Source organism: Micropterus dolomieu, linkage group LG03 (genome assembly GCF_021292245.1).
Source record: "Micropterus dolomieu isolate WLL.071019.BEF.003 ecotype Adirondacks linkage group LG03, ASM2129224v1, whole genome shotgun sequence".
Taxonomy (NCBI): Eukaryota; Metazoa; Chordata; class Actinopteri; order Centrarchiformes; family Centrarchidae; genus Micropterus; species Micropterus dolomieu.
The window spans coordinates 34,418,016-34,432,963 of record NC_060152.1 but is presented as its reverse complement, the minus strand read 5'-3'; the positions used below and the strand labels follow the sequence as shown (position 1 = coordinate 34,432,963).

General features: G+C 44.6%; 1 protein-coding gene across 1 annotated transcript in view; it reads left to right on the top strand.

The window, feature by feature from the left end:
• Positions 1 to 7,758: 7,758 nt before the first annotated feature.
• The window catches only part of cpne4a (copine IVa), a 114,595-nt gene continuing 107,405 nt past the window's right edge, over positions 7,759 to 14,948 (top strand). The window contains exon 1 of the mRNA XM_046043796.1: positions 7,759 to 7,929. Coding sequence (XP_045899752.1) covers positions 7,759 to 7,929 — 171 coding nt within the window. The remainder of the gene's footprint in view (positions 7,930 to 14,948) is intronic.

The following is a 14,948-nucleotide window of genomic DNA, read 5'->3' as shown; positions in this document are numbered from 1 at the left end:
GGGGGCGACTTAAACCTGCGTCCTCTCTAGAAGTCAGCAGGGGGCGACTTAAACCTACGTCCTCTCCAGCAGCCAGCAGGGGGCGACTTAAAGCTGCGTCCTCTCTAACAGCCAGCAGGGGGCGACTTAAAGCTGCGTCCTCTCTAGCAGCCAGCAGGGGGCGACTTAAACCTGCGTCCTCTCTAGCAGCCAGCAGGGGGCGACTTAAACCTGCGTCCTCTCTAGCAGCCAGCAGGGGGCGACTTAAAGCTGCGTCCTCTCTAACGGCCAGCAGGGGGCGACTTAAACCTGCGTCCTCTCTAGCAGCCAGCAGGGGGCGACTTAAAGCTGCGTCCTCTCTAACAGCCAGCAGGGGGCGACTTAAACCTGCGTCCTCTCTAGAAGCCAGCAGGGGGCGACTCCAGCGGCTGCAGAAAGAAGTGTGATTGTATAGAAGTCTGTGAGAAAATGTTTCTACTTGTCAGCTGATTTATTCCCTCAGTAAACACTTTCCTGATGAGTTTAAGGTCTCAGTCGCTAGTTTCAAGTCTTCTTCAACACAGCATGATGTTCATTTAGTAAATTATGGTCCCATTTAGAGGAACAGAGACCAGGAAGCAGGGGAGGCTTCAAAATGTCCACAAACCAACGGGCGACATTACGATGACTACGTCCACTTCTTTTATACAGTCTGTGGAACAAAAAGTAAAATCCAGAGACCAAAAGGTGACTCAAGACTCAAGACGAGACACTGTAGTCAAACACTTGTGAAGACAGTGGTGAACAACGAGCACACAGTTAACAACTGACAGACAATATACACAGGAGGGGTGAGGATAACGAGACACAAGTGATCATAATCTGGGGAAGGAGACAGGTGCAAACAATCGAGGGAAAGACAGGGAGGAAAAGCAGCATGAGACACACAAGAAAGAACGATTTCAAAGTAAGACAGGAAGCAGAACGAATGAACATAAGGAACAAAAAAAAAAAAGCGGAAGGGCTTACAGAAGACATCAAACTCCCAAAACACCAAGAAGACTGTGACAGTTTGACCTCCAAAAGACTCCATCTGAGAGAATAAACAGAGGAACCTGCCTCTGATCGGTCTGAGAAGGGATTTCAGGGACGCCGGTTACTGTTACTCCCTTTCTCCAGCAGCAGCATGCAGAGTGGTGAAAAGCGAAACCCTCTGAAGTTCAGTTAGGAGAACTGATCTGTAGTCTGCTGTTAAAAGGTCTCATTTAAAAACGCTGCATACACAACCTTTAACTTTAATTTTTAATTTTCTCTTTTCTACGCACAGTTTTATAAATGAGACCCCTGGACTCTAACAGTGAACCTTCTCTTTGCCTTTACATCCCGTGCAACCCGAGCCGTTGGAGTGGCAGATATCTATAACTTCCTCCTGTGGACAAGAATCCTGACGGCCTGTTGGAGGCGACCGGATGCTGCCGGGGGTTAATCAGATGAGCCGGAGTGCTGCTGATGGGATAATGGAGGGAGGTGAAGTGCTGGAGATGGAGATGGAGATACGATTGCTTCTTCCAGACACAGCAGAAATGGTTTCCTGTGAGGGCGGAGGTTATCATCCAGGGTTTCTATCAGATGATAGAGGCGATGAGCCCGAAGCTGCTGTGTGAGATCAGAGATCAATCACACACCGACGCTGGACATGCTGCACTCAGAGTGTTTCCGCTGATAAAAAGTGCAAGAGGGCAAACACGTCTGTCGGACTGAGGAGAAAAAAGTTCATTGTGTTAGTTGAAGTAGTAACAGATCTGATGTCGTGTCTGAAGTTAGCATGCTAACCAGCTAGCCCCAACGGCTCAACCGCCCCGTAGTTTCAACTGGGAGATGTTCATCTCATACATAAATTAAATAAACTCACAAAATGTCAAGAAATATTCTTACAGCTGTTTTCCTCAACAAACGGGAAAAATACAACAGCACATCTTCCAAATTCAAGTTTCTCTCTTTCACAGAATTAAGCGCCTCGTTAACTCGTCGTCAAACACACTTGATTCAGGCTCCACAGAAACCAAATTAAAGTTCACCAAAACCGTTGTGGTTAGTCGTTCCACTGAGGCCCCATCCAGAGATGCTTAAAAGTCTTTGAGCTAGAGTCCAAGTCGAGTCTCTGAGCTAGAGTCCAAGTCGAGTCTCAAGTCTCTGAGCTAGAGTCCAAGTCTCAAGTGTCTGAGTTAGAGTCCAAGTCAAGTCTCTGAGCTAGAGTCCAAGTCGAGTCTCAAGTCTCTGAGCTAGAGTCCAAGTCAAGTCTCTGAGCTAGAGTCCAAGTCAAGTCTCATGAGCTAGAGTCCAAGTCAAGTCTCTGAGCTAGAGTCCAAGTCTCAAGTCTCTGAGCTAGAGTCCAAGTCAAGTCTCTGAGCTAGAGTCCAAGTCATCAAGTCTCTGAGCTAGAGTCCAAGTCAAGTCAAGTCTCTGAGCTAGAGTCCAAGTCAAGTCTCTGAGCTAGAGTCCAAGTCTCAAGTCTCTGAGCTAGAGTCCAAGTCTCAAGTCTCTGAGCTAGAGTCCAAGTCGAGTCTCTCGTGGTTATAATGAATGTTGGATCAGCTTCTGCGTTCAATCCAGGCTGCTTATAAAACTGCACAGCTATAAGGGATTCTGTAACTGTAACCTGTTTTTCACTTACAGAGCACAACCATTTTTTACCTTTTTTTACAACTGGTTCTCATCTCAGTGCGTCATTACCGCCGCTTTCAGACAGCGGGACAAAGCGTAATTATTTTATGCTAAAGGTACCCCTCAGCGTCCGTATGAAACGCCACCGTTTGCCACATTGTAGCAACACAAAGGAGGCAAACCCTACCTACTAGCTGTAGCTGTAGGGTTAGCCGGTCGACATACATAAAGTGGGTGACTTAAGTTTAGGTACTAACGTTTCTGATGGTTATAGTAAGGGTAGGGGGCTTCGGGAGGCTGTGAACACCTTTAACATGAATGTAGCTAGCTAGCTAGCTAGCGTCTCATACACACGCTAACGGGAGCGTCGCACCCAGAGCGTCTCCCACAGACCCTGTCTGTGGAACTGACAGTAGGTTTTCTGAACTTTCTAATAACTAATAACTGCTAACTTTATAACGCTGGTGTTAGTTGGGGACTGTCTGGGCAGTGTGCAGCTAGAGTGTCAGCAGTGCCTCTTTTTTCTTGCGGAAGCTCTGTAGACTCCAGGTTCACCAGTCAGTGCTGACAGCTAATGTTTCACTGAATCTGTTATAACCTTCAAAATATCAGCCTGGATCCTTCGCAAACCGCTCAACAAAATCATAACAATGAGCAGTCAAATAATCGGACAGGTGCAGGAACCACTTCTCAGTATTTACAACAGAAGGAATGGACTGAAAGACGCCACTCATACACTGCACAGCCTCCCATCCTCAGGCACAGATCACTCACTCTCAGGACTAAGAGAGCCAAGTTTTGTGCCCACGTCCGTCAGAATCATGAATGGCTGATTTACTTATTCATAAATGTTTCTATGTGTGTTTATGGCCTATTTATCATGTGTTTTGCAAGTTTTATTTACGTACTCACCACTGTTGATTGCTGGTGAATTGAATTGAACGTGAAGTGCAGCAGCCGTTAGGTGCGGAGGGAGGTTGGTGGTGGTGGTGGTGGTAGTGGGTTGCTTGTTGATCATGCAGTGGATGGCGGCAGGGTTTTCAAAAGCCTCACAGCTCGGGTGAAGAAGCTGCTAAACCTGCTAAACAGGCTGAGTGACTGACAGGACAGGTTACTCTGGACAGGATGTGCAGACAAGTGTGTGTGTTTTAAAGACATCAACTCATAATTAATGAATCAAATGAACATAATTTTTAACATAATGCCTTAATTCTCCCTCACAATATAATCAGACTCTTCCTGTTGAATCTGAGTAGTTTCATTAAGCGCAGCGAAAAGACTGTAATGACTAAAAGGACACGAGGGTAAAATAATCTGTTATTCTAATTTAATTAAACTCTTGTTCAGCACACATGTTCTGGTTGCTGGTTGCATCCATTCTAATCCTGACAGCAAATCTCTGTGCAATTATAAGATGCAAATCAGATATGAGACAATCACATCCACACAGCTTTTATTAAAGTTCTGCCTGTCGGTTACAAACAGGCTGACCTGGTGTAACCTCACATTCTGTCAGCTGCAGCGGGAAGACATTTTGACATGTCCACAGACTGTATAAAAGAAGTGGACGTGGCAGCCTAGAAGTCCCCCGCTGGTCTGTGGGCTGCTGTTTGGAAGCCTGGAGTCTGGCATTTTCGCCATTTTTACAACCAGGCACCGGACGTGACCATATTTGGACGAGACGTTTACTCATTTAGCTGACAAGTTTATATTATATATTTTTTATTACATTTTACTTTTCAATTGCCATATATGTCATAGAGGTCACAACTAGGCAACTAGCAGTTAAGTGTCTTGCTCCACCTTGGTGGACGTGTCGTAGCAGAAATTGAACCTGGGTCTCCCAAACCAACGGCATGTGACTTATCCACTGCGACAGTAGCCGTGTTTCCATCTAATTGTCATGCGAATTTTAAGCGTACTTTTGAAATGTTGCAAAATAGAAATAAGAGATACTATCTGTGTGTTTCCATCAGCTGGTTTGGAGCGAATAAACCAGGCTGCGGCGAGCGTCGTTACGTCAGTAGTTGACGTTACACATGGCTGTAATAAACAAGACATCTGGGTTCCAAACCAGAAACAAAACCAGCCGCATGAACCTGAGGGCCACTGATCTTAGAAAAACAGAGAGAGGTCCTCAGAAATGTGTTTGAAGCGGGCAAACTGCTACCAGCCGTGTCTCCGCACGTTATGGGAATATCCGGTGTTCTGCAGAGTTCTGCATGCACCTCCAGATAATGCTTTTAAACGCTATAATATCCTTTGTGGGCTTCATCAGCGGTGATAAATGATTCAAAGTATTTATTTTATGAACATTTAGAGTCGTTAATATTTTATTACACTCAGTAGAAGCAGCATTCACTGAGATTCAGCAAAAACATGCAGTGATAACCCAGTTTGATCAGCGTGCAGAGCAAAGGATCTGAGAAGGACCTTTAAGAGGTGAATGCATCATTCAGTAGAACAGCTGATGAAGGCTGCCTGCCCAGATCTGCATCCACCTCTTTTCTCAGCACAAATGAGCGTCACCGGCCGCGAGCTGCAGGAAATTCTCGGCAGGTGTGCAGAACTCTGCACAACCGGGCGAGACGCCGACAGCAGAATCAGCTGATCAGTCATGAGTTACAACGTCAGAACTTATTCGGAGAAAGTGTTTCCATCTCCCGTTTAGTGCGTTTACTCTTTTTCTACAAAAAGCACCTCAAACGAGCAAAAAAACTTTTTTGCCGTTTCCATCGACCTTTGATGGAAACACGGCTATTGCCACACCCAAGAGCCTACCGCAAGAGAGTGGGGCCAGTTAGCTTGGTTAGCAAGGTGCATCTGTAATTAACTGTGGTGTTAGCTGGGATGCTAAGTTTAGCTAGCAACCAACAGGCTTAAAACAAATTGTACTTACTGAAAAATGAGCGGCCGACTCCTGATAAGCTTTTTCAGCAGCGCTGGTTAAATTTACACAGAGCAGCGGATACGAGTCACCATGGTAGCGACCTGTCAATCAGCTTGTAGCCCCGCCCTAAAGCCTCCCCTGCTTCCTGGTCTCTGTTCCTCTAAATGGGACCATAATTTACTAAATGAACATCATGCTGTGTTGAAGAAGACTTGAAACTAGCGACTGAGACCATAAACTCATCAGGAAAGAGTTTACTGAGGGAATAAATCAGCTGACAAGTAGAAACATTTTCTCACAGACTTCTATACAATCACACTTCTTTCTGCAGCCGCTGGAGTCGCCCCAGGTGTAAAAAACAAAAAGCTGCTTCAGTTTGTATTGTGCATGCTGGTTCACGCTGCCACAGCTCACTGGGACGCTTGAGCAGAACAGAGCCATTCATGATGTTGTTATTGACGCCTGTGCTTGTCTGCAGATCCTCTAAATTCCATTAGATGCTGTTGTGACTGAACTCTGACTGGATTCAGAATCAGCTTTATTGCTTAGTAGTTTTTACACGTACAAGGAATTTGCTTTTGTGACTAGGTGCCAGACATAAACATATATAAATATAAAGATAAAAACAGGGAATTAACAAAATGTTAAAGTGATAAAAGAATAGAGACTTTGTGCAAACATTGATGGGGAGAGGGTTTGAGGGGGGTGCTGCGAAAACCTTTTTCTACTGTCGGTCTGATGGGAGATTTTCAGAATAAATGCTCCATTGAAGCAGCTGCGTGTAATTATGTGGAGCCGTTTTGCTGGATTGACTTCAAGTGTTAATGAAGAAGTGTTGACGTCCTCACCTCCTCTCACACACTTTCTTTTTTCAGTGAAACACTCGAGTGAAATAGTTCCATGCAACACACGTTTGCTGTAAATGAAAAACAGAACACGTGAGTGTGAGCTGGTCCCAGGAAGCAGCCGATCAGGCTCCGTAACACATTTTAAACACGTTTTGTGGCCTCACTGGGGAGCTTCACTTCTCCAAATGCATCCTGCTCCCCCTTGACGCCATTATTTCAAAGTTCGTGGCTTGTTCTAAACATAATGGTGTCTATTCCTTCTCTGGAGATAATGGTGTCTTCTTCCTATAGCTACATATTCTCTTTCTGCTCTCAGGCTGTCCATTAGCTGGCTCACACTCAACCGTCCATCATTAGACATGAAAACATTCGCGTTTCATGGCAACATCAGTGATTATTTGACTTTCATTCTTTGCATATTGATGACGTTCAATCAGAAGATATATTCCCACAGTGTATGGATACGTGTCGAGTAAGTGGTTCGTGTTGCACTGAAGACTTCAGAAATGTTTCTACCTCATATCATTACGCAGAGACGGTCGGCACGAGAGCAGCTTCTCTCAGTGCAGCTCGCTCAAATGCCTGCTCGCGGGTCGGAGCATCAAACTGTTAATATTTAATGCTTGTCAACGGTCTCCGGCTCCGGTGTTCAACAACAAGACCGTTAGAGCGAAAACTCTTAAATCTTTCCAGCTGCTACAGAAGAGCTTTTAAAGTGCTGCTGCCAGTTTATGAATCACTCTAATTAAATTTCTTGGAGAACATGAACACAGCAGGAGCCTCAGGAAGCAGTCAGTGAGGCGACTACCTGATGATCTCAAAGGGCTGAGTGATACGGACAATGATAAAAAAAATAAATTCATATCATATGATATCAATAATAATCAGAATAAATGTTACATCATTGTTTCTTTCAGTTTAAAGGCTGATTTATTCTCCTGAGTGAAAGTCAGAACAAACAGTGGGTCGCTTCACAAATCTGAGGCAGAACATTCAGAACTGTTTTCAACAAATAAAATCTTTTTTCAGTCCCTTTTCCTCAACAAAAAAACATTTTAATAGAAAAATAAAGTGTGAATAATTTGTGATTCAAACGTTATTATTGTTTTATCGCCCTGATGACCTTGAACGCACCCCAACTCTGCTGCTCTCCTGCCTCTGAGTGGTCGGTTTCTCTGCTTTTATTTTTATCTTTGTTGGTTTTTGCTGCACTCTGACTGGATTTTCTAAAACTCATTTATTCTCTCTTTGTGGGTTTTATTCTGCTTTTTATTTGTCCTTGTTATAAATGTGATTCTAATTCCTTTCTTTGCCTCTGTGTTAAAGATGTGCTCCTCTTTGAAACACTGTTTTCTATTGATCCACTCTCCTGTGCAGACTTCCTGTCCCGCCTCCACCATGAGTGACATCTACGAGTCCGCCGCCAACTCCCTGGGTTTGTTCAGCAGCCCCTGTCTGACCAAAGTGGAGCTGCGGCTCACCTGCAAGGGGATCTCGGACCGCGATGCTCTGTCCAAACCCGACCCCTGCGTGGTCCTCAAGATGAAGTCCCACGGGCAGTGGATGGAGGTGGGTCGCTGCTGGGTTGTTGTAGTGATGCTGACGCTGGTAGTTCTGTTTAGAGAAGTGAATGAAGTGGAAAAAGCTTCTGATTTTATTATTGTGTTATTGTGTGAGTAAGCACATCGTGAGCAAAGTAGAGTCCTGAAACTAATTCCTCGTATGTGTGCACATACCTGGCAAATAAAGCTGGTTCTGGATCAGATTCTGAAAAGGTTCAGTGTGACGATCAGGCGGGTGAGCAGCGCCTGCTGTGCAGAGGAGTGGAGAGTTCATCTCGGTGTATCAGAGAGAATCAGAATCAGGTTTATTGCCAGGTACATTTTCCCACCCGAGGAATTTGCTTTGGTAGATATTGGTGCTATACAGTACACATAAACATAAAACAAGTAAAGAAAAATGTACAAGTATACAAAATAATACACAAAATGCAAAACATATACGGGATATTTAACAAGGAATGTGCAAAAACTACATATATATATATAGCAATAGCATATTAGAGGATATTTTGGGTCAGATTCGCCCTGAACAGATTATCGGCCCAAATCCTGTTTACAGACAGAATCTGAAGTTTGCCCACTGGATAAGAGCCTCCAATGAGAAACCCCTAACAGCCAATGAGAGCGAGCTGAGCAGCGTGTTGTGTATCTGCTCTATAAAATGTAGAAACCTGCTGATTCCCTCTCCTCAGCCTCGAGTTCATCCACAGTTTGTCACACACAAGGTCGACCAGCTGACGACGACAGTCTGCCTCCGTGTTTGTGCCTGTCACGTTTGATCACGCGAGATTCTGTGAGATCCCGAGTCCCCGAAACCGCCGCTCTGAAACCGTTTAGTACAAACGCAGAGTGTGGTCCTGCGTCTGGACTGAAGCGTCTGCCGCGTGCGTTAAATATTTGTCGTTATGTCTGTATGTCGTCCCACATTCTTAAAACCTGTTACAGTTTTTCTCGATTTCTCAGACACATTTCTTTTTCTCGAAACTCTAAACACAAATCCAAAACTCACCCAATTCCCCAAACATCCTGTTTTCAGGTCAAAATGAAGCTCTCCACTCAAAACCATTCATATTGCTGAAAAACCAAACTTTGCCCTCAGAAACACACAAACTACAACACAGTCTGACACACTGGAGAGATAAATTCAAAACAGTACTGGTTTTTAGTAATGTTGCTTGTGGTTTTCCTCCTCAGAAAAGAGAAACAACAAATACATGTATACACTCGCTCTTTTTTTATTCCTTAGTGTGCTGTACAGTACAACACAAACTACTCATTATTCTGTCAGGGCTGCAACTAACGACTAGTTTCGATTAATCTATCGATTATTGAAACGCATGATCAACTGTTCGGATTACGAATCACAAAATTACACAATGCCTCTCATTTGGCTTTTAAAATAAACTTAGTTGTCTTAGGCATGTGCTAATTAACAATCCATCAATCTTTTAATGAAAGTTTCTGCTGCAGCAACAGGAAGTCTGAGCAGCTGATCTGACCTCTTCCGCCCTTTTATCTGCCTGGTGAAGCTTCTGGTTGGTGTGGGGTACCTGGGTAGCTGACTTCAGTCAACAGTATTGTTAGTTGGTGTTTCCTCAGTGACCACATGGTGCAGGCTGTGAGAAATGAAGGGATTTGTGTGTAGAGTTTAGGGAAATGGCTGTGCTTTTTGAAAAGAGGACTGAAACAACAGCTGGATGTTTGACAAAAACCCACAGCGGCCAAATGAGATGTATTTTCCCAGCTACCTGCTGAGCACGTCTGTGTTGGTCTCTGGTGCCATTAGATGCAGAAACCATCACAATTTCCCTAATCAGAAATGGCCTTTGGAGCAGTTACAGTCGTTTCTCTGTAGCCGCGTTACAGGAGCTGCAGGAAATGGGAGCACATTTGTTCTCTCCTTTCTGATGGTTCCTGGAGTTAAATGGATATTAGCATCTGCGTTGGTTGAGTCTGTGGTCCATTTCCAGCTTCCTGTCACAGTTAATGCTGCTGCTTGAAAAAGATGTGAGAGCTTTTCAGCTGCAGCATCAGTCCTGCTGCTCTGCGTGAATATAGAAGCAGCTTCATGCGCGCAGTCTGCAGCGAGGAGCTCTGCGTTACCAAAGGACGTTTGGTTCTGTGCATCTTCGTGCTGCGTTCACTTCACAGCCTGAAGCTGGAGTTTCCCAGCCTCAGTGAACGTGTCCTGCAGGAGTCTTTAATGGACAGAGCAGTGCTGAGATGAACAAGCTGCTGACAAACGCTGAAAGCTGCTCAGTGAAACGAGCTAATTAAGACAGCAGTGAGCCGCCAGAGGGAAACTAACACAACACTGGTACCAGGAAGTCATTCTGCTTTTTGTTTCATTCCTTTGGTTTCTTTTATTATTATCTTACTTACTTTCCTCCCTGAATTTCTGTAAACTTGTCAAGTCAATTGTATTTATAAATTCCCAATATTGCAAATCCAAAATAGCTATGCCCTGAGGGGGTTTCACAGCCAACACATTCTCACTCCCAACTCCTCACATACAGACGCTTTTTGAAGCCCTGGGTTCCCTTTAGCGTTGTATTTCGACGTGCAGGGCTCCGCAGTCAAGTTAGCAACAATAAATATGCAACGGTTAGACTCTCAGAAACGTTGGTTAGGTTTAGGAAAATGTCACTTATTCATTTAGCTGACGCTTTTATCCAAAGCCACTTTGCTACAACTGCTACATGTCAGAGGTCGCACGCCTCTGGAGCAACGAGGGGTTAAGTGTCTTGCTCAGGGACACACTGGTGTCTCATAGTGGATTCAAACCCAAAGGCACGTGTCTGATCCTCATCCTCAATGCAGAGATAGATGAGCTCTGCGGGGCCCACAGCACTTCATTTCCTGCATTCTGGTGAAAGTTTCTGCACCAATTTATGTTGGAAATGATTTTATTTGTGTAAAAGGAAACAAATAAAGAAAACAGAATCTAAGAGTCATTCTGTGCTGCTTTCAGATCTGTTGATTAACTTTTCCCCTGTAACATCATCTCTGCTGAGGCAACACACATGCAGGCGTGATTTAGTCTTCCCTCCTCTTTTGTCATGTTCAGGGCTTTGACATTAACACCCGCCAACCCGCCAAATGCGGGTGGATTTCGTAACACAGTCACTCCCACTAGCCACTTTGGCATGTAGTCTTGTCAAAAGACTGAAATAACAAACGACATGCAACGTGACACTACGACACTACAACTCCCATGACCACTACATGCACATCTGCTCATTGGTCCATTAGTGAAGCCTATTGTCTTGCACGCTACTGACCAACGACACTGCAAACAAGACAAAGCAAGCTTTTTTAATATCACGGGAATCCACACAACCGGCGCGTCTCGCACTCTCACCTCTCTCGCGAGGTTGCACACGCCAAACATGACATCCAGACTTTTGTCAAAGAGAATAGAAAAGTTGAATCTGTCACAGGGCAGCCACACTCCCTGAGACCGTCAGCCTCCCGTCTGCTTTTCACCTGATGATCTCTGTCATCACACGCGACTGATGGCGCGCACACACATCAACACAGCGGTCAGTCAGTGCGTGAGCGTGCGTGGCCGAGCAGTGAAGAAGAAATGCACAGCAGAACGAGAGAAAGAGAAAAGGCAGAGCTGAGATAAAGAAAGGAGGAAAGTGCCCTTAAATGCTGCAACATTACAGATGTATTCATGATTAAGAGACGTGGTGTTACTACTAGCAGGGCTGCCTTTATATCATGAAATCATCATATCACAACTGCCTTTCCAGAGTTGATTTTTAAAATACAGAACTATGTTTTAATAAAAGTTGTCATGCCGCAGGAAAACAGAAGATGTGTCTGTGAGGGAATAATCTCTAGTTACTCAGAGGGACCACAGCATCATGATGATAAACAGAAATCCACTCAGAGCTCTGAGGAAACGCAGATGTAAATGTTTCCGGTGAAATTTATTTTTATTTTATTATATTTATTTTTCAAAAAAGGAGCTTTACACACAACCTTATCAGAGCTAATGATAATATTTTTAGCACGTCATTGTCAACTTTAATCATATAAAACTTAATTTCCCAAAAACAAAAATCTGGCTAGTGAAAATGCTGTGTGGCTAGTAACTTTGGAAAATCACTAGACACATTAGCTAGTGAGCAAAAAAATTTATGTCAAGCCCTGGTCACGTTCACAGGGAGAGAACGGACAACTTGGTCTAAAAGTTGTTAAAGTTACTGACTGGTGCTGCACGTCTCTGGGTCATCGAAAATGCTTTGAGAAAGGTTTATTTGCACAATAAGGAAAACATGCAATGCAATTTAAATATAGAAGAAACAAATGTGCACTGTCCAAAAAAAGTAACTCAAGTTAAAAAAAATAAGCAGCTGATTACTACATTATATTCTATTATATTTTTATATTTATGAATTGTCCTCTACCAGCTGAAGTTTTTGTTTCCCTTTACATAATTAAAGACTTTTCCACCATAAATTGGAGCAGAAAATGTCTCCAGAATGCAAGAAATTAAGTGTTTATTGCTCCGCACGGGCGTCACTCTATTGAAAAGTGGTGGGGACATCATGGCACAGATGAGGGGTGTGATGATGGATTTAGATCACAAGACGTGACGAGAAGAGTTTTAACACTATTATGAGCGGGGGGTCTGGGGGTTCTCCCCAACACTTTTTACATTTACATTAACATTTATTCATTTAGCTTTTATCCAAAGCGACTTACAGCTGCTATACATGTCAGAGGTCGCGCGTCTCTGAAGCAACGAGGGGTTAAATGTCTCGCTCAGGGACGCGTTGGTGGATGCGTCACAGTGGGGGGATTGAACACAAAGTGACGCCCCTGGTACGTAGAGTCCTTACAGTTCTGTCCTTAGATCCTTGATTTTCCCCTTGTAACAGGAAAACAGGGGATTGATCTTTCAGGACAGACAGGAAACAGATGTTGTGCAGAATAGATTCCAATCAGGACGACATTACAGATAGATTTCTATTCCTCCATATTTGATTGGCCAATAGAACTTTAACAGGCTACCAGGAGTCATGAGTGGAAAAAACAGCTAACAGCACCGGTATGGTGGCAAAGTGAGAACAAAACAGACCAGTCAGAGCCGAGAGTGTACGTCACGCACACATGCCCACAGTTTCCAGGCTCTTCAGAGGCGTTCTGCCTCTTCGCATAGTGATGTGTGAACACCGTTAACGGTCGAGCTGCTGAAGAATAAAAACACGCTGATGCTCTGAAGGCGGCTGCAGACTCCGGTGATAGCTGACTCACAAAGAGATGCAGTGCCCTTATTGGTCTTCCGTCCCCGCTGTGGTCCAGAAACTTCCTGACCTCTTTAACCCTGCAGGACCCCACCGGTGGGCTTCTTCACTGGTGGAAGGGTCACAGTGGGGGATTGAACCCGGACCAAAGGCATGTGCCTTATCCATTACGCCACCACCACACAGAAGAGCTAACTCCTCAGGACAGGTGGTTTGAAAGAGAAGTGAAAGAGTCCATTTGCACCAGAATAGAAAGACCATCCGTCAACAGGGGAGCAGGGCTTAGACACCAGTGTTCCCCAACCTACACAAACATTTGGCCTCCTGTGACAATGCCAACGACTGTCGCTACAACAGCCAGAAGCTCTAACGAACCAAGCGGTATCCATCACCTTGATAACGAGCCCACAGAGGGACTCCCTGCCAGTCAGGCCCCATCCACACTACTTTTAAAACCAATACGATCTCTGTCCACAGCAGCGTTTTAGCTGCTTATCAGAATTGATCTGCATCTACATTAAAACGACAACACATCTAACGATCGTTCACGTACACTGGGCATGTGCGTGTCGGTGCAAACATGAAGCAGGTTTTATTTTGCACGGACCAATAACGAGCTGGGACTGTTACTGAATGTAACACGGGAGTTAAAAGCGGCTGTGGCGGCGGGAAACAGACTGGGAGTTGCTGCAAAGTAAACGGCGACATGCACAGAACACGTGTAGGCTGTAAGTGTTATTTGCACAATTATATTTGAATAAAAACACCCAATCTAAAACTCGGTCAGCAGCATCGTGTTTCTGCTTTACACGACATCTGAGAGCCAATCAGAGAGCCGAACGTGAGCGTCTGACTCATCGTTTCTAAAGTCCTCCGTTTTTTCCCGTCCGCACTAAAACGCTCTCTGGAGTTTTAAAACGAAAAACGGGGTCGGCAGCGTTTTCAAACTTCTCTGATTCAGGTCTTCGTTTTCGCCGTTTAGTCTGGACGGGAGGAGCAAACGTAGCAGAAGGTCTCCGTTTTAAAACCAAAACACAGCGGTGTGGACGGGGTTCTGTCAGAGCTGAAAGAGTCACTTGGATAAGAGGTGAAACATCTTCAACTTGTCACCCTTGATTTTAACCTTCCTTGGAGAAACCTGACCTGGATGAATGAAAACATTCACAGACAGGAGATCCCAAATATATCAGGCTGAATATCTACAGCTGCAGCCGTAAAACATTTTGTTAACGGGAAATGTAAGATAGAAAAAACAGGGATCAAGACCTCTGAAGTCTCTGTCTGCATTTCTAAAGTCAGAAAGGCAAAGCAAATCTAACTAAACTCAGGTCTGACGTCAGAGTTTGTGATTGTCGGTCTCAGGTGGAAAACGTGCTGTTTGCGGCTGGACCCTGGTGTTCGTCTGACAGGCAGATAGAACAGCACATCCTCAGTCTTTGCCCTTTTATCTTCCTCCCTCCGTTCTCTCTGCTATCAGCCATCTGGAGCTGAACTCTTCGGTCAAACTGCGCCTGCTCGGAAGCGGCTCAGATTTATAAATCGACACGACAGATGATGAAGCAGAAAAGTGACATAATTCTCTGCTGGCTTCTGTGGGTTTTTTTTCTGGGATCTGAAGCCCGGAGGAGGAAACGAGTCCAAACACAGCCAGTAAACACAGAGTAAACACTGTGAATCCACACGAGTCTCCTCCAACCTGCTCCGGCTGAACAAATTATAGAAATGTGCTGCCGGGGTTCATCCTAATCTCATCATGATGGTCGTTAAC